The sequence below is a fragment of the Corvus moneduloides genome, chromosome 6 (genome assembly GCF_009650955.1).
Source record: "Corvus moneduloides isolate bCorMon1 chromosome 6, bCorMon1.pri, whole genome shotgun sequence".
In the NCBI taxonomy this organism is placed as follows: domain Eukaryota; kingdom Metazoa; phylum Chordata; class Aves; order Passeriformes; family Corvidae; genus Corvus; species Corvus moneduloides.
In genome coordinates this window covers 58,746,983-58,767,834 of record NC_045481.1, presented here as the reverse complement: position 1 = coordinate 58,767,834, position 20,852 = coordinate 58,746,983, and the positions used below count along the sequence as shown (strand labels likewise).

The 20,852-nt window shown below is 34.4% G+C and overlaps 1 protein-coding gene across 3 annotated transcripts in view; it reads left to right on the top strand.

Annotated features, from left to right (window-relative positions):
• ANO3 (anoctamin 3) overlaps nt 1-20,852 on the top strand; it is a 205,424-nt gene that overhangs the window by 134,768 nt on the left and 49,804 nt on the right. For all 3 annotated transcript variants that reach the window (XM_032111236.1, XM_032111238.1, XM_032111237.1), the window contains exons 5-10: nt 6,579-6,731; nt 8,434-8,534; nt 11,913-11,957; nt 17,534-17,665; nt 19,018-19,124; nt 20,520-20,575. In XM_032111236.1, the coding sequence (XP_031967127.1) occupies nt 6,579-6,731; nt 8,434-8,534; nt 11,913-11,957; nt 17,534-17,665; nt 19,018-19,124; nt 20,520-20,575 (594 nt within the window). The remainder of the gene's footprint in view (nt 1-6,578; nt 6,732-8,433; nt 8,535-11,912; nt 11,958-17,533; nt 17,666-19,017; nt 19,125-20,519; nt 20,576-20,852) is intronic.

Sequence of the window (20,852 nt, the reverse complement as noted above, 5' to 3'; positions counted from 1 at the left end):
CTGCCTGAGCTACACCCCAGTGTAAAAGTTGTTTCTCCCTGTTCTGGATATGTTCAGCCAGAGCAACCTGCTCTGGGCTGAGTCCCATGGGCTCTGTGCCTCCTGCTAGACTAGCACTCATGTTGTGCTTTTATTGATGTTTTATTTATAATTACAGAGTATGAGGGTAGTAGATGAAATTATTTTTTAGATATACTCTAAAGCAACTAACAAAGTACATCTTCTAAGAGGTGTTGTGAAAATACAGTTGTCAGCCTCTGTGTTTATGTGTACATGTATATAAAATATGTAGAAATCATGCTCATTTTTATTGCCATCTCTGGAATATTTCAGGAGTTAAGCAAATAATAAAATATAATGATTAGTCTTGTTCCCAGCTTTTCATTTAACATTTATATGTGAAAAAATGGTAATGAAAATTTTATACATGAGACTAACAAGTTATATCATTTCTTTCATGTCAGACTTGATTTACTGGATGTTGATAGTAAGTTAGAATAAATTCATTTATTAAAATAAACACATGTATAATCTAATAATGCAATATTTCGTAGGCTAAATTAATACTGAAGTACTTTTATTATTTTTCTGGAATAAAAACACCCTTGTCACTATTTCAGCCACAGTCAATAATGACATGCATTTAAGCAGACATCAAGTTGATCAATCAAATAGGTTGAAATAAAGAATCACAGGTTGGAATCTTAGTTGTCTATAGTTTTCACTGTACAAAACAATGCCAACAAAATTTAAGATTCATCAAATGGCTGTGTAACTCATCCCCTAGGATAATTAATGCAACACAAACTGCTAAAGGCTGTTTCCAAAAATGGGTCAGTGGTCAGAAAAGTAGGGATTAACATTGCAAGCTTAAAAAGACAAAGTGGAAATGCACATAAAGTGTCTCTTTGTGTGAAGGTGAATGTTATAGGAGTTTATCTTTGTGCTTTGACTTTGAATGCTGTTTAGAGTGGCTGAATATTAAAATCTGACTTCAGTCTGTAAAATAGTCAATATTTTATATTATTAATATAGTAAAATATGATAGTATCCTATTGCCAAATATAACATGCACAGTGGCATATTAGTATATTTTTACATAATAATATTTCATCTACATTGATACTTTATGTGAATAGTCATGTCTGACTAGCTAATTGACAAGTTTAGTAAGAAAGACTGTTTTAAGAGGAGGACTGTACATGTTTGGGGAAAGAAGAAGAGTGATTGCTTTAAACATAGTGATTTTTCATTTATATAATATACATTAATGGTACAGTAAATTTAAGGGGATATTAGAGTCAAAGAGTTTCATCAATTATATTAAAGTAATGGTAAGTTTCTACACAGTTTAAGAAACTATACATATTTGTAGAATTACAGCCATGAAGCATCCAATAAAGCCAATGTGTCCCAAATTCAAAAAAAAGAAGAGCAAGCAGTTTTCCCAGAAATGAGCTGTCAAAATCCTTATAAGTGGTCTTCTGGGTTTTAAAAGATTATATGGATATGGGGGCTGCTGGACAATGTTATAGAAAGTTACTGAATACATAGAAACCTGAGCTGACATTGGCTGAACATGGGGCAGGCAGTAGAGGGAAGTATCTGGTTTCCTATACGTGCTCTCTCCTAGGCAATACCTTTGATGTATAAACAAATTAGAGAGAACCTTTCTTGTACTTTGAATGTACTTGATATTTAGCTGTTGCACAGCTTAAGCTGCAAATACTTGAACAAGTGAATGGGAATTTTCTCGAAGTTCATTAAAATGTAAACACCTATAGAGATTTTGTCAGCCTTTAAACGTTGCTGTTATGTTAGTTTTGAGGAGAGTTGTCAGTGGTGGAATGAAGGTGAAATAAATGGTTACAACATATATTGTACCTATGTGTGGTTCTCATTAACCTCTAAATTCACCTAGGTAGTGTATATTACTCACTATCTCAAACTTTTTACCAGTATAAGGTGGAAAAAAAGACAACATACTACTATATTAGGATACAGTGAATACCATGTAATTTACATGAATCTAGAATTTGCTCCTGATTTGAGAATGGTTCCAACTCACTCTTTAGAAATATTTGTTTCTATGTATGGTGTGAAAAAATGATAAAAGTTTAATTTACAGATCAGAACAGCAGTGAGAAATAAATGAAGCTGAAATAGTTACAATTACTGTGAACCGTGCTACTTATATTAATTGGGGAGAGAAAGATCCCGTAAACCATATGTTCCCACTTTGTGAAAAGGGCATTGCTAATTAATTAGAATCTGAAAAATAGTTTATTGAAAAATCCCTCTGTGTCGGCTAAATACAAGGAAGTTCTTTTTATACATTTGAATAGAAATGTAAACTTTTTATTTTATAGCTTTGCTAAATATTTGCATTGTACTTCCACCTTTTTTTTTGTTTGAGCCGAAACTCTTTTTTCTAGGACAAATTGATCAATGTGTGTTGCCTTGTGTAAATTTCAGTTCAATGATAGTGGTAGTATTTTGAATTTTACACTTTCAGGCTTCAAAGCAGTGTGTCATGTGATTTGTGTCATGTGATTTGTTTTACTAATCACAAGCTATGAAGCAACCAAAACTGTTGACACATAATAAAAACAAGAAACTGCAGTAGATCTATAGTATCAAAGCCTCAGGTAATAGTTTACTCAAATGCAACCCAGTGTATTATGATTTTGCATAATGAACAAGCTTGAGTGAAGTGGTACTTCACAGCCTCATAGTTGAAGTTCTTCTATTTAAAGACTTTGAAAGAACAAGGTTAAGTTAAATTGCTGAGTTTACCATCTGAACTATATTGCAATACTCTAAAAGGAGTTTTTCAAAACAAACAAGTTTTCATATATGTGTAAATGTAAGAAAGCTAACAGATGGATACTGTTTCAGAAAATCTGGAGGAGTAAGATAGTGGAGAGGATGAAGAGGATAAGAGAATGTGCATTAGTCCTTTTATACACATTTTTCAGGTGAAACAGAAAATCTTAAACAGAATAAAGGAGAGTAAGGTCTTTGCACAAAATATTTCTTCTGATGCTTTTCTCCTTTTCTGATCCTTTTCTCTGTTGAAAAAGGTGAAAGAATGAATCAGAGATGTATTGGTCCAAACCAGCAGATAAATAATAAATGATGTGTGCTTGAATGCCCACTGTAGCAACAGTTGATTCCTTGTGCTAGGTACAGATAATATACCCTGACTTATATGTTTAATTGAAATTATTGCTCCATGTTCTCCTTACATGTTATGGAGCTCCTTCAGATCAACTGAAAAAAGCCAACTAAATCACCATATAAATTATTTTACTGGTACTCAATTACTTAAGTAATTACCATATTACTGCTAATATAGGTGGTCAACATTGCTTGTGAATTGCACAAAAGTTTAATTAATGGTGCCAGTAGCATTAAAGTGAATCAGTCATGAATTCAGAATAGTATAGGCCAGGTTCACTGCATGAATGTGGTAAGTGACTTTACTATTGCACTTCTCAGCCTGTGGGGGTTGTTCTCTGAAAGTGGTCTGGGATAAATAGGGATAGAAGATTTCTTTCTACTATCTTCACTGCTCATTATGTCTTTAACACTGACCCCAGATAATTCTGTTTGGTATATTCTGTTTGGTATATTCTGTTTGATGAAGTTGAGGTTATATTTGGATACTGTCATTAATCTGAGAAATAAAACATGTTTTTCTAAGACTGAAGAAAATCAAATGTTTCAGAAATGAGGAAAGAAAGGCTAGAAATAATAATCCGAAGAAAGGCAGTAGAAGTGTATTCCAAAAAGATAGATGTAATTTGCAGCATGTCTGTGCAGAAATTGCATGAGCAGAAAATGTGTTAGAGAAGTTCCAGATCTCCCCTATGGGGGAGTTTTGGCCAGGCTTTTTGTATCTGATTGTGCCTGCTTCATGAACCATAAAAGCAGCCCTGGTCTAGTTTTGTAAAATACTTGTGCAGGAATCCTTCATTGTTGAAGAGCAGATTAATTGCTTGTGTCTTGAACCTGAAAAAGTATGGGTTTTAAAAATTTGCATATTCAAGCATTTGAACCTTCAGTTTACTACCTCACGTTCAAACCTCTACATCTTATAGCTTTAGATCATTAAATCTATAACATTATAAAAATAATAAAAAAATAACATTTTTACTACCATTCCCATTCAAAATTCTTAGAAGGGGTGACAGACCCTATATTCCATGCACTATCTTGGTTGACACTCTTGACTACCTTAATTTGGATTTCAGATATTGTTTATCTGAATATGAAGAAAGATATTGAGGTGCTGGAGTGTGTTCTAAGAGGGATCCAGGGCACAAGTCTTATATGGAGCAGCTGAGGAAGCTGGAGTTACTAGTTTGGAGAAAAGGAAGCTCAAGAGGAATGTTACTGCTCTCTACAACTACCTGAAAGGAGGTTGTAGCCACATGGAGGTCAGCCTCTTCCAAGTAACAAGTGACAGGACAAGGTAAAACATCCTCGAGCTATACCAGGGTGTGTTTATATTGGCTGTTAGAGAAAATTTCTTCACTAAAAGGGTTGTCAGGCATTGGAACAGGCTGCACAGCAAAGTGCTGGAATCACCATCCCTGGAGGTATTTAAAGGATGTGTAATGTGACCCTTGGGAACATGGTGTAGTGGTGGGTTTGACAGTGCTGGGTTAACGGTTGGACTCAATGATCTTAAAGGTCTGTGATTCTAAATTGAAGCTTAACGTACTTAAATAATGTTCCCAAGTGTAAGACGATGAACTCCTTTGTAATGGTAGATGGTCTGAGACAGACTGTTCCTTGTTTTTTTATTTTGGGAGTTAAAAAAGCAGAGAAGGAGGAAGAATCTTGTTAGAATGCTTTAGGTTTTGCAGACTGAGGAATTCTCAGAAGCACTAAATGTGTAGAAAGCCAGCAGTGAGAGATGTGGGCATAAGAAAAACGTTTCACATAGAAACAAGTGAGCTGGTATCCAGTATTTATAATGCTGGTATCATGCATTTGATACATGGTTCTACTTATGAATAGTGTCCCTATTGGGTATAACTCTGAGTATTGTAAAATTCATACCCAAATAATCCAAATAGGACTAATTTCTAAGACCAGCATCCTGTTTAGAAGATGCAGCATTGATAAACATTTGGTCTCATATATGATGGGTGTAATGTATACTACTTGGAACGCATAGTTTTCCGGATGGTTTGTGTTTAAATGAGTGCTGCATTATCCAGAAGATGATTATAGTTTCTCAGTTTACCTTTTCAGATGTCAAAGTCTTCAGAACCTGGGGGTGCTGGTCAACAACTGGCTGAACATGAGCAGCAGTGTGCCCAAGTGGCCAAGAAGGCCGATGGCATTCTGGCCTGTATCAGAAATACAGCAGGGCTGTGTTTGTCCCTCTATACTCTGCACTGGTGAGGGCACACACTGAGTATTGTGTCCAGTTGTGGTCCCCTCATTTCAAGAGAGACATTGAGGTGCTGGAGTGTGTCCAGAGAAGGGCAATGGAGCTGGTGTGGGGTCTAGAGAGATTAAATCTTACGAGGAGTGGCTGGGGGTACTGGAGCTGTTTAGTCAGAAGAGGAGCCTCAGAGAAGTTCTTCTCTCTAAAGCTACCTGAAATGAGATTGTAGCAAGATGGGGGTCAGCCTCTTCTACAGGACAAGAGGAAATGGCCTCAAATTGCATCAGGGGACACTCAGATTGGACATCAGGAAGAATTTTTTCACTGAAAGGATGGTTAAGCATTGGAACAGGCTGTCCCGGGAGGTGGTAGAGTCACCATCTGTGTAAGTGCTCAAGACATGACTGGATGTGGCACTTAGTTTAGTTGTGAAGGTGGTGTTTGGTTGGACTCAATGATCTTGGAGGTCCATCCTAATTTAACGATTCTATGATTCTATAGTCCATCACCAGTTGGTTGGATCTCTGTTCTGAATCATGCAAAGCAGAGAATGCAAAAATAGCTTGCATTAGTAGCAGCAGGTAAAGCAGGGTTTTCCATATCAAGGTCAGATAATTCCTTGTGTTTGCAAGCATGGTGGGAAGGAACTAATCAAGATTTAAGCATTGCTAACATGGCATTGAAAAAGCACTTCAACTAGATTATCCATGCAAACATTCCGATCAATAGCATTTCTTTTTTAAATTTTTAGATTTATTTCTGTCTTGGGGAAAAACAAGTATGTTTGTTCTATAAAATTTGCACAGGTACAAAGCTGAGAAAATTGCTTTAATTGACTTGCCTTTATTTTTTCTTTTTAATTCCCACTTGAAAGTAGGGATTAACAGAAGTTCATATCAATACCCACCACACAATAATTTTAAGGTTTTTGCACAGCTGAAATAACTGGAATATGAGTTTTGTGAAGCTATTTTATTTTGTTTTGGTCTAATTAATTTGAAATCCTGAGCAACTGATGCGTATCAACTTTTTGTTCTTCTGAATTTGTTGCATAGTCATCCTTCTGATATGTGGGTATTTCCATGGTTTAGTGCTGTGTTATAAACAGTTCATGATGGGGCTCTTCATCTTTATAGATGCCGTATTTAGAGTATTTTTGTTTTATCTTTGCTAGAGTGATGCCATGGCATCATCAGGACTCTTCTTCAAAGATGGCAAAAAGCGCATCGACTATATCTTGGTCTACAAGAAATCAAGTCCACAGGTAGAAAAACGAAGCACATTTGAGAAGAATTTGAGAGCAGAAGGACTGATGTTAGAACGGGAGGTGAGTCTTGTAGCTTATGTGGCATAAAACTCCCCCTTTATAACACTATCTTACTTTACTGAACTGATAAAAGATTCCTGACAAAATTACAAGATTTTCCAGTCAGGCTGTTCCCTTCATCTTCTTAACTGTATTAAACTAATAAGAAGAATAGTTTGATAGTGTGTGTTTAAAATGATTTGGGGATACATGCTTGCATACAGAAGTGTAGTGCAATACAAAGGGAAAAGTTCCAGCTTTTTATACTTGCAGAACACAAGAAGCTTCAGTAACCCATGTTGTTGCTTTAATGTATAACCTCCGTATCTTTCAGCATGATGTTAAATGTCTCACTGTTTTTCAAGGGGTTAAGGTTGTCACTATTCTGGTTAATCCACGGCTAGTAATAGTAGTATTAATATAAAAATGAAAGAAAATGGAGCCAGGGAAACAGCCTTGGATTTTTGCCGTCTCATGAATTACCTATAGAACAGGTATATATTTAGTATATTCTGATGTAAGCTCCTATTGTTCATGTATCTTTCATCCTGATTTTTCAACTCAATAGAATTGTAATACATATTCTGTGTTTAAGCAATGAGCTTGCAAGTTATAGCTCACAATATAGCATGTTGAATCTTCATAAATAACTAACCTCCTAAAATTTGGTTTTAAGGCTTTTAAGAATTGTTACAGTATAGTAGTAAAAATATCTGGTTTTTGTTCCAATTTAAATAAATAGTAAAATCTTAGCTTTTGTCAGTTCAGAATTATTGATATTCAGAAACAAATGGTTTTATAAGATCTAAAATGTTTTGTTTTCTACTAGTACTTTATTTTATCCACATCTTTTGAGGAAGTAAAGTGTTTGAGGTAGTAGTATGGAACGGTGATATGACTTTATAGAACTGATAGGTAAAACAGTGAACATTTTAAGTGTTATTAACCCTTTAACACCACTTTCTTTTACCTTTACTTACCAAACCTTGCAAACTCAAGTTTTTGGAGGCTTTAATCAGACTCAACTCAAATATAAAAATATCTACTTATAAAATCTCAGGCAAATACATCTGCGAGAAGGGTGGGGAACTGAAGTGTTCATAAGAGAAGGTGAATATAGAAATCTGTAAGGCTGGAACTCTTGTTTTATGTACAAATAAATTAGTGATGAAAAACATTTGTGTAGAGTATACATTGTAAATTTAACAAAAAGCAGTCTCAATTCATACACATTTAAAAGTTCCCAGCAGGTATCTCAATTACTGAACCATTCCCTTGAGTTACCATTTTGGCAGAGTGCAGCCTGGAGCCTTCTCTCATCTGTTCTCATGTCTCTAGCAGCTGACCACTCTTCTCCTTTAATGGGATACACACAGAATGGTTTTCAATCTGCTCATCTAAGGTGATTTTGTGGAGATTTAAAATTATTCCATGTAAAATTTATTCCATGTAAAAAGGTGCTGCATAAAGTCTTTACTTAAGTTCATGACCAAAGATCTTTCCCTACAGATTCCTTTTGTCCCACAAGTCTACACATACTACAGAGTTTGTAAGGGAAAAAAGTTATTGATTTTCCTTTGTCTAGAAAAGCACTTGTTTTCAGAGTTGCATGCCCAATTCAGGCCTAAAATCAGAATTTGACCCTGAAGAATGCTTCTAGAAGGGTGGTTGCCATAAAGGTTTAAATTATTAATGTGTATTTGCATGTTACTGCTCTTTACAGCCAGCTGTTACCAACAGTGATATCATGTTTGTTAAAATTCACTGTCCGTGGGAGACATTGTGCAAATATGCAGAAAGAATGAACATCAGGATGCCTTTCAGGTATTGTGGAAACTATTTTAAGAAACCTATAATTTAGTGCTTAATATTGACAGTCCATCACTTATTTAAGGTTTAAATGTAGCCTTTACTGCTCTGTAGCCAGGCATGCTCATATTTTAGTGATGTGATAGGGAGAGAGGAGAAACTTCATTCTTCCCCATTTTTACACAGTACCCTGTTACTTGTTTTCAAACTTGCCTTCTAAATCAAATCGAGCATATGTCTTTAGAAAACATTGTTAGTAGTTCACACATTGTTTTGGATGTTCTTGGCAGAGTTTCAGGTGTTCTCCATCTGAGCTCGAGTATCCTCCATGATTTTAGAGTTTTTCTTAAGTCTTACTGAAAGGCAGGTGAAATGACAGAAAAATCTAGTGTCTTCCATGTCTCCAATATAAAACATATTGTCAAAATTTGAGTAAAATGAGGTCCAGTAGCTTTCCTTAGGCAGAATAATGGATTGAACTGAGTCCTTTGTTTGAATGCAAAACAAGTTCTATCATACATTTTTGCAATAAATATTTGTTCTTAATTTATGGGACTGGTTAATATTTCCTGCAACAATACATAAGTCTTTAAAGGAGAAAATGTGCCTTTTCAAATTGAATAATAATGTTCTTAGAGAGAGAGAAGACCATGTAGTGTGCTGTAAACCTCCTCAGGTGTTAAAGTGGTAACTAGATGCCAAAGTTGTGTGACTCGTGGAAAATGCCCTTACAGCACACCTTTCTCACTCAAACTGCCAAGTGCTCAATCTTCCATGCTGTGACAATGTGGCTCTCTTGCATTGGTACTAAGACAGAAACAGTCATCATGAAGCATCCATTGTTCAAATCTTGCTCCACATACCCAGTTCTATAAAGAGTTTTCACATCATTCCATTAAGCCTTCAAAGGCCTTTCCATAAAAAAAATGTTTTCTGTAACAGTCATCTTCCATGTATTTAAGAATATTATTATAGTGCTACTTGAGCTTATCTAGTTCAAAAAATACTTGTCAATATTTTAAATATGTGTTTATGTATGTGTGTATACATATATAATCTAAATTCCAATGAAAAATTTTTTTTTCTTACTTTTGATACATGAATTCACAAAATTGTGTTTTACCAATTGTTTGAATTCTTCATAATTTTAGTTGCTTCATAGATCCATAGTGCTCTCAGAAAAAAAAAAGGCTGACTTTTGCAATCCTACTTTATTTGGAAGGCATTCTAGGTCATGTTTATTTTTTAAATAATTAAATTATTTAAATTATTTAAATAATTAAACAATTAAATTATATAAAGTATATTTATACTCTCTTTATTATTTCCCCAAAGTGTCTTTATTCCTGGACTGTTGCTTTAGCTTCTTTTTATCCAATTCATTTCAGTAAACCAAAAGTAGATAAAATACTAAATTTTGCAATTTCACTTTTTTGGGAGTTTTGCTGTACAATGAAATACATATATTTGGTAATAAATTTTTCCACCTCTACCTCCATAACAGAACTGTGAGAAATAGTAAATTGGTCAACATTTCTATTCTGTCAAAAACACTTGTGTTTGAGGTGTTGAACTTGCTTTTTTTAATGAAACATTCCTTACCTGGATGGTATATATTGTTTTCCTGAGGTAACCATTCAATGGACAAAGGAACCTCAAATGATCCAATTCTCCCACAATTAGTGATTAGTCAGTGAACTAGAGTATCTTCCTCCCAAAAAGTTTTAGGTCATCCTTAGGTAGTTTTAAGTAGCCTTGGGAGGAGAAGAGAGTTTGAACTTGATGATCTTTGTTGAGTACCTTCCTACTTGAGATATTCTGTAATTCTAAGAAGCAAATTATTTCTCTTAGCCATTGTCTGTTTCATCAGTGGTTTCTGACTGGTTCTAGTAATAGTTAAAGAAGACAGATAACCTCCCCTGCAGTATTTTAATGCAGTATACCCATTTGCTCTTGCACAGTCTTGCAAAATTTTTGCTTTTAGTTATGGTCACTGAAATATACCGTATGTTAATATATTAATAACACATGAAGAATTCAATTCATACTTTTTAGTTTTGTTTTACTCAATCCAGGAATCTAAACAAAATCAACAGAATTATTATTTCTCTCCATTTCTGAAAACTAAAAATACTTCTGAGATTCACCCACAATCCTAGAACTGTTTTAGCATGGCATTATACCAAAATATGTTGGCAGATATATATGTATCATATATGTAACATAGATGGAATTTCAGTGTTTCAATTGCAGAAGGAAATTTTTCTAAAATTTCAATAGACAGTGTGTAGTAATTATTATTGTCTTGTATATAAGGCTGACTTTGCAATACTGCTTTATTTGGAAGAATATCTATATGGTTTCAAACAGGATCTGCATAAGCATCAAAGTTAGATCATGACTGAATTACAATTTTTTAACTTTTATAGGTATTTTTAGTAAGTATATGATCTGTCAGTAGAAATGCAAATACTATATGTTTCCAGAACTGAGACAAAGCTTTAATTTTTTTTGTCTACAAGTATCTCATGACACACAATTGTTACTGTTTGTAATGAATAAATTATTTGTATCTGTAACTTAGGTGAACTCCATCTGTGCAAAACAGCTAAGGGTAACTAAAGAGAATTAAAGAAGGGTTTTGTTAAAAAATGTCTGAAAACCCTTTAATAACTTCATTGCTTCATTTACAATTCTGCCTAGCAGTACTAAGTGTCAGGCTGCCAGCAGTCTGCAGATTGGTAGATACATAATTTTCCAATGGCCATGTATTTTCCAGGCAAGGTATCTTTCATCCTCTTTTTAATGTATTAATTTCAGTGGTTCTTCAATGTAAGTAATGTACTCTAATCAACCTCAAATACTGCCCAAGTGTGCAGTTGCAGATCTTGTTAATGCCTGAGGAATCTGCAATATCAAGGCCTTTGTGTGGTTGAAATGTGATGTGAAATTATAGGGGGAAACCAGAAAAAAAGCCTGAAAACCTGAAACTAGATGTGGAAAATATTACCGTGCAGCAAATATGTCTCCATTTGGTTTCAAAATAACTGTTCTCAGAAGACTTTACTGGGAATTTCTGATCCTGTTTCTCTAAGTGTCTATAACTGGTGAAGGGTGGAGAGAAAAGAACTGTTAAGTGACTTATTGATTAGCTATCATTATTGTCAGTAGCTACAAATCTAAAATGGAATTTTAGAACAAATGTAAAACTTGAAAAATGAGAAACTATGTTATTTTAATGACTTTATTTCAGTTGCCTTTTTAAAGTGTTTTTCACCTTTTTGTCTATGAAAATGCATGTTTTAAAATGTCCAGCATTCTTTTATAATGTATATGTCCTTATCAACTGTGTTCTACTTGATTAATCTCAGCTGATTTTTGCTGTTCTTTCAGGAAAAAATGTTATTACACTGACTGGAGGAGCAAAACCATGGGCAGGTTGGTGGGTGATGTGTAGCTTCTAATTTTGTCAGATAGTCACCCTGCTAAAGAAAATCCATTCGCAGTTGTAAATTTATCCATGAAACTTGGAAAATTAGATTATTTTCCTGAAAACTCAAAATATGTCAGCTCAAAGTGTTAAAATATTCATCTGTAACAAGGTGCAGTACTTTAAAGCCTTGCCAGTTCTCATTTTAGAAATGTAAAAATGTTTATGCCAGGGCAACAAAAAAAAGACCTTATGCTCACAGCAAATATTTAATACCGGCTCTATCTCTGCCATTATATCTGCTGACACCAAGGCATACTTCTTCAGCATGAAGGATACTTTTGAGTGTATGTCTGAGATTCTGGCAGTCAGTTACTTTCTTAGATATGCAAACATACTTTCTCTCCTGTATGTCCTCGTGATAGGCACAAATCAATGCCACATACTGAAGGCTGCTTTGACTTTTTATTTGCTGGCTGAGAGACTAACTTGCAAAACTCATAGCTGGTGCTGCTGTTAGTGTTTTTATCAGCCAGAAGAAGGTTACAAGAGGCCATAGGGGCAGGTGAAATGAGCCTGGGAGTGCTGGGGAGTGAGAATGGGGGACACAGAGCTGTAGTTACTCCCCATCGCTGTAGTCAGACATAATTATGTCTTGTAAATCCTAATCCCCAACGGAAAATATACGTGCAAATATTTCACATGTGGGAAACTTCCTGAAAGAGTTCCCTATCACAGGTTTTCTTGAGATGGATCTTGAGATGAGATTACTTTTGATTTAGGTTCTCTTATTGTTACTTTAGATGGTAAAGAGCTCTTACTATTTGTCTGGAACAATTTAAGTAGTCTCATGATAACAGTTTCCAAGATGATCAGCCAACAGCAGCCAAAGCCCTGTTGAATGGTAAAGTGAGAAAACTTTAAACAAATAAGCTGATTAAATATGTTGAAATAAACCAGTTTATAACATAGATTTACAACTGCGTTTTGTCCTCTTCCCAGTTGACATGTTTGCTCCATTTTAGCATGCATTATGAAAGATGTGATATGCTTTTAATAAAAGGCAAAATCAACAAGCTTTACTTCAAAATTGTGTCATTTCATCTATAATCCATCTGGTGAGTCCTGGATATTACATAAATTTTGTTTTCCTTATTGAGAAGGACAGATGTCTGAAAGATGCAACTTAAGTTGCACAGTACCCGTGAATTGAGTAGTAAGTAATTTTCATGCCAGATTGATTTTTTATTTGAGACAAATGCTTTTACCTGTGATTTACTTTGTGAGAATTTGGGTATGAATATTTTTCTGCCAATATTTTCTGGCACTTTATATAATTCAATCCACAAAGGAATTGTGTGAAACAAAAGAAAGAAAGAAAATCTAAAATTGAAAGCTAACTCTAAAATTGCTGACATACACCTCGCATGCATACTTTAACTTCTCCAACTGTCATTGTTACCTTGAATCTTACAACTTTTCAAACTTGACTGCCTCTGTGTAATTTATTTAATCTCTTGTTAAAATTTCTAAGTTATTAAGTAGAGTTTATACGAGCTACAATGAACTATATTAAAATTCTTCTATATCTAAATATTAAGGTTATAAAGTTTCTGTAATTTAAGAATACAAAGTAACAGTAGTATATTAGACCTGCTGTGACATGTACACTTCTCTAACTTTATTGACATGGTTATATGATAGAGATATATATATCTATAAATGTTCTTTAAAAAGTCTGCAGAAGATTATTAGGTGCATGAATGAAAGGACAAGATAAATGTCATACTTAATTTTTTTAATGTGGTGTCTCACTATTTATTTATACACCTTAACATTGTATTTAATCCTATGAAGCTTGAGTCCTATTCATAGAATCACACTACAGAAATAATTTTGTCATATTCATTATGGACAATATTTGGAAAGCCTTCAAAGAATATTCTTGAAGGAAAGAAATATGCATATAAGTAGGGTAGGTATCAAAAATTCTCTGAACTCTCAGACTGAAAACTGAATAATCTAGTAAAACAGTCTTGTAATTGCCATATTGTATCTGCTGATTTCATGCAATGGCATCAAGGAGAAGAAAATGAAAAGATAGTTGTCTTAGTATGCAGCTTCGCTCTGCCCACTGAAATGTTAAAATCACTTAATACTTCATGGATAGAGAGCCAAAAATGACTTTGTTTAGCAACTGACCTGCAGTAAGTTTGCTTTGCAAAAGGATTTTTAAAATGTTTTGGATTTCAGTCTGCACACTGAAGTCAAATTGTTGATATCATTACATGAAATATAGGTATTATAATTTTCTTCTTTTTTTAGTGATGATTGTGTCCATATGTTCAATCTGTCAACCCTAACATGTTTCCCATTACAGTACATGGAAACACACCATGCCCAAGTAACTTGGCGGCATATAGTTGACACTTCTGGCCAGTCTTGAGAGACGCAAACACCAAGCAAACTACTGGGTGGTGATTGCTGTCAAAACTACCTAACATGACTGGTGAAGTTGCTTAATTCTGGTATCTCATTCCATGAGTTTGATCAAATAATGCTAAGATCATCTATATACTGTGTTCCTTTACATTGCAGTCTGTTGAGTTTAATGTAATCTGCAAGGATTTTTGGATGAACTTGTTCTGCAAAACAAGATTAACCAACCAAATAAATCAGAACTGAGAATGGAAGTTGAGCAAAGCTGAAATTACAAGTATCTTCATAAAATATTAAATGGTATAGCTAAGAATGAAATGCACACGTATTTCAGAGTACTACCCCTTAGTCCAAGGTGCATAGTGTTCCAGTAGCACCAGCTGGAGAGGTTTCAATAAAAGCATACCTGAAGCAGTATCCCGTAACATTACAGCACCATTCCACTGCAACATTTTTGATCTCATTGCCTGAGCTACTGACTTCCCCAGACCAGCTCTCTCTGCTTTTACTCTTACTAAATAGGCTACATTGAATAGATTAAGTGAGGAATCTGTTTAAACTGCTACTTATGACCTAGAAAGCCACTCTGAGTAAAAATGCTAATACTTAGTCCGATGATTTAGGCAAAAATTTGTATTTAAAGGAAAGCTCCATGAAAATGCAGTTTCTTCTTCAACAGTAAAATAATGTAAGTCAGGAAAAAATGTCTCTCTTGTTGGATCATTTTTATACATTTTTAAGTTGCAATATGCTATACCATCTAGCACTAAAGGCACTCAATTTTGTCTCAGAAGAGAAACTGCAAATGTAATGTGGACACAAGCATTAAGTTATTCCAATGCTGTTTTTCATGTTAAAAGAAGCAGCCATGAATTTTAAACAAGAGCTAATTTCTTTAACATAATATTTATCTACTATTTTTTTAGGTTTTTGTATGGGAGAAATGATCAAGACTTCCCATAACCAATTTTAAAGTACTTTCATAATAAAAAAATCTGAGATTAGATGCATTGTTTTTCTCTTCTTCCTGTGCATCTGCATATTTTCCTCATTAAAAAAGAATTCTGAATTTTGACTAAAAAGTCAGCATGTATACAACAGAAAAAAGAGTTCAAGAGAGTAAAGGGGAAACTGCACTTATATAAACTGTACTAGGAGAACTTTCACTGGAACTAATAAAGATAATCAACTCACTCACTAATGTATTACTAAGGAGACACTTTAGGGATCCACCTGCCTGTGAATTGTATTCTGTGTTTCAATTTCATGGACATATCCTTTGGCTTATAATTGTTGGTGTTGAACACAAGTGGTGTCCCTCAAGTGCAGTATCAGTTACAACAGAATGGGCGCCAATATCTTGCAATATATAATAAGAAGAAAATTTTGATAATTTTAAATATAAGTGTAAAATCCTTCTCCTTTGGCTGAAATTTCTGTCTGATACTGTATGAGATAGGGGTAGAATGTTTTTGCTGATGTTGATAATAAGAAGTACATTTTCGCAAGGGTCACTCTCTTGCCTGAGAGTGTCTTCACCTAATACTCTTTATTACGAACATTATGAAATTATGTTCATTCATTATGAAATACTATTAACATTATGAAATACAACTTTTTATTATGGACATTGTTAAATGTGTAGCTGTGCTTCTGCTTAGCACAGGCAATGAAGTATTCACCTCAGAGAAAAACATTTGTTGCTTAGCTTTACACTTCTTGTCGATATAAAATATATATACTTTATATATATCATGCATACATATTCATTGAGTAGAGCCCAAATTCCACTGAAAAAAATACTATTTAGGGAATGTTTTTCTCAAATTCAGACTGTTCTGAATCTCTGATGTGCTTATTGTGTCATGATACAGTACTTGTTTAATTTGAGATCTTCTCCTTAAATAACCATCTTGCACTGCAGTTGAATATGAAAAAGTATAAGTGAACAAGGAGTGCAAAATTGAAGTGAGCATTTGCTTGAAAATTAACTGCACTTGACTAGATTTACCTCTGTATAAATGATGTCCTGAGACATCAGTTAGGCAAGATGCCAGCAGAAAAAAACCATTTATGATGCCAGTATATAATCAATAGCCAGAGATCTGCTGGGATGAATGACGCTTCTCATAGAGATATGATGGAACTCCGTTTATTCTATTGTCAGTCCCATAGTTATACCCTAATTCCCCAGGCACGCGTAAGCAACCTCCATACTGTTGGGTTACAGCTACTGTTCACGCGGCCTTTAATAGCAAGTGATTGGTTACAGATTAATATGCACACGACTAACTAACATAAGTCTTTCTCTTTCTGTGGTCAGCATCCCCCTCCGCAACATCCTGTCAGCTTGCCACATCAGCATTGCTCCTCTCTTTTTTCCCTAGTCAAGGACAGTTCACTAATATAGCTTGGATTGTGCACGTACACATGTCCCTGTTCACTCAGCCATTTCTCTACAATAATCTAATTGAAGATAAAACATTGATGTTCTGTTTATGTTTTGTAGTATCAATTTTTAGGAATCTGTAGGAAGCCATATCTAGGGGGGGGGGTTTGCCTAAATACTGCATAACCATTCTGGTGTAACATATCCTTTATTTGATGTAGGTATACTGTTTCATAAGGCAATATCAGCTCTTGGACTTTTAAGAAAATTTTGCACGGGAAGACTTTGTTGCAATTAGAAAACCATAATCTGATCCTTAACACTCTCATATTTACTGAAAAATTTTATTAATTTAGTGTCCAAGCTGCCAACCAAGAGAGCGGGGAGGAGTTTCACTTGCTTTTTTCAGTGGGGCTAGAGAAAGTAATTAGATATGTTCTTGACTAAAGCATAAGCATCCACAGTTCTGCCAGATGAACTATCTTGGAAAACTAATTTCTCCAGACTCAATACTGCAGTCCCATTTTGAGCCATAATCCCACAAGTTTTAGGATGAGTTTTACTCAAGTAAAATATTCAAGATGGATCGCAAATAAATATTGTTCATTTTGCTTTTTAACTCCTTATTTTCTTTTTAGTTACTTAATGTGGAAGTTTCCTGCTTTAATTTCATTTCTAGTATGATGTCACTAAATATGGAGATAGGAATAACAAGGAAAGTTGAGAAAGTGTAAATCTGATGTCTTATTGTCTCAGTTTGCAGAGGAATATTAGAGAGCTGAAAAGTTGGTTGCCGAGAAATCCAATGAAGCTTGATAAGGAGGCTCTGCCTGATCTGGAAGAAACAGATTGCTACACAGCACCCTTTAGCCGTGCACGCATGCACCAGTAAGTGCTGGGTTTGGAAAAGCAGTGCCAGAAACCACAAGGATTTTCTGTTTTCTCACTTCTAAGCAAGTGCCATAGAGGTAGCTGCTAACAGATTGTCACTGGCAATGCCTAGTATCATATTTGATATTTTTCTCTTACAGCAAAAATCTGCTCTGTGTTACTTGCTATTTGATGCCCACTCAGTAACTTCATCTGAAATTTGACTGAAAAATGAATATTGCCTTTTTGGTTTAGAAGTTTTTTGGTTTTTCTTTCTATTACATTGCAAAATGAAAATACTTGCTCAAGTTTTCTTTGCTTAGTTACTTATTTTACTTAAGCAAAACCTGATGCAGCTGTTGAAATTTGGACCACCAGAACCAAGCTACAACCGGTGATGATTTCTCTTCTCTCTTATCAGATTTGCATTTAAAAAGATCTTTTGCTTCTGAAAATACAAATATATATACAGTGAAACTATATGTGTTCTAATCAGCGTGTTGACAACGGTATAGTTAAACTGTGACATAAATTTTTTCACTACCCAAAAAGTCAGGTTTTAAAATTCTGACTGTTTCTTAATTTTAAAGGTGTTTTGTGATAACTGTTTTAGGAGAGAAAAGTGAATTTAAAGTAGAAATATGAATTAGGATAAACAGGATTTTTCTGCTAAGTAAAGAAGCTATATCCAAGTGAACTGACTTTATCCCAGAAAAACAGAGTAATTGCATTATAGTCTCAATTTCTTTTTTTTTTTTCCAGTAACTTACCATACTGCACTAGATCAATCCCCTGGCTTTGGTGTTTTCTTCTTATCAGCTCAGTTGACGTAATTAATTGTAATAGTATCACTTTTGGCACAGCTGAGCAGGAAAATGCTCCTGCACATCAGATTTCTGGTGTTCAGAATGGAGCCATCTGGCCAAGGATGCTTTACTTAGCTACATCCTAGGATCCTCTAAGGGAAAATGGTTGTGGAGCTGCTACCCAAGTCTCCAGTGCATGGATTTTTTTTTTTTTTTTCTAAATTAGTAGTTCTGGTGGTTCCACTACACAGACAACTGTCAACTCATAAGTAATTTTAATTTAAAACCACCACTGTTACTGAAGATCTTTAATTAATTATATCCAGAACAGAAATTAACTAGATAGTAGGATGGTTTTGATTTCAGTTTTAGTTTTGTATTCCCAAAAATAATCTGTGATAAAGATAACTTCATTGGACCTACTCTAAGGGTGTAAAATCTTACGTCTAAGGAATCTAAGCATCCAAAATCATTGTAAAAAGAAGACACTTCAGCTTTGTTGAACAGCTGTGTTGCAATGATTGTGCATTGTTTTGAATACTAAGACATTCATTATTTTAATAGTTTTACAATAAACAACAAAGACAGCTTCTTCAGCAATTCCACAAGAAGTAGAATTGTGCATCATGTGCTACAGAGAACTAAGTACGAAGATGGAAAATCCAAAATGGGTGAGAATGCTGTATTTTTACCTAACCCAAAGCTATAAAACTTTACATCTTTACTTGCCTGAAAAAACATCATTTGAGAAAACTCAATTGATTTTTTCCTTTCCTTGAAATCTTTTCATTCACACAGTAACAGAGTTGAAACAATGTCCCATCGTTTTCTGCCTAAATATTTCAGTGAAAATTTGTAGTATTTTTCACTTAATTACTCATTCATTAAAACAAAATAGATTATCATAACTTTACATTATTGAGAGCCACAATAAGGATAACATATACCTCAGAAAACTGACAATGTTTTCAAGGACTGATCCCAGTATTTCACCTACTATCCATCAGTTTCAGTCCAGCAGAATCAATGTGTACTACACTTGATTTATTTGATCGGAAGACTAAATTAGTTTTATATCGATACTCATAATACAGTGTTGGTTTTTAGAAGGTCTCACTATCCATTTTCATTTTCAATGACCAGGGGATGTATGCATGATTTTCTATTTTTAATGCAGGAATTAAATTAAGGATTAAAGATGAGGAGGCTTATGAAGATGATATCAATTACAGAAAGTTGTTGCTTGAGTTTCTGAACAAAAGCAATAGTAAGAAAAACAGGGAGAGTAAGTGTTCATATCTAACACCTTTGCAGCTGATGATGGCAAATTTCGTTATGAGATTAGTTTAGTATAATTTCTATATTTGAACAGACAAATCTGAATTCCACCATATGTACCTGTTTCTTGGGGAAACTCTTGGCTACGGATCTGCTCTTAAAGGCTATTGAATCTTTTTTATTGTACCTATCAATGGTTTGTTGTTTTTTGGGTTTTTTTTTTTTCATTTTTTTATAATGTGCTGTGCTAGTACAACAAATCTGGTTTTAGGAAGACTCTAGGAACTGATCCAAAATTCAGTAGTCAGTCTGGCACAGAGCACTGCTCTGATATGAAGTTCCCAGCTGGCTTTTATTTAAAAATACCAGGTTAGCTTTTAACCCTGCAGGGGTTTCACTGCCTCAAGGATTGTCTATCCATACCACTCTGTGTATGTCAGATCATCTGGTCACCCATGAATCTGTATCATGTGCTCTGAGGAATACAATGTGAATGTTAACTATCTTCTCACACTCAATCTTGTACAAGCACCCAACCCTGAGGGAAAAGTTGCAGACTTTGGCCCTTTGGCAAGTTGCTGTCTAGTTTGACAGAACCAGAAATCTTGAAGGATCAGCAAGACCTGCTAAAGTAGTTGGTGGGATTATTGATCAATTGGTATCTTTAGCAGCATTCTTATCATCTAACACTACGTTACATTCTCCAAATGTAACTTGAAAATTCACACTACTTGAAAAATGTGTATAAAAAATTGATATCAGAACTAATGCTTTTTTGGTTTTTTTAGGTATTAATAGGTTACTAAATAATGGAACATATGAAGCAGCATTTCCACCACATGAGGTAACCTGGTAATTTGATTTTTAGTTTCATATTTAGATTAAAGCTTGCACTAGTAGTTTGGGATCTTACTTTAATTCTGTCCTGCAACTTTTAATTTAATATTGTAATTTGTTAATGCTTCTTTTATTTATAGCTTTTACTTTAATATTGGCTTCTAAAATTTTCTATATTTGGATATTATAATAACATCCTGGAACATTTTCTCGTTGAACTAGGATATTATAATTCTTCTCTGATTTTTATGAACTGGACATTGCCCATGGAGTTCTTAATGAGA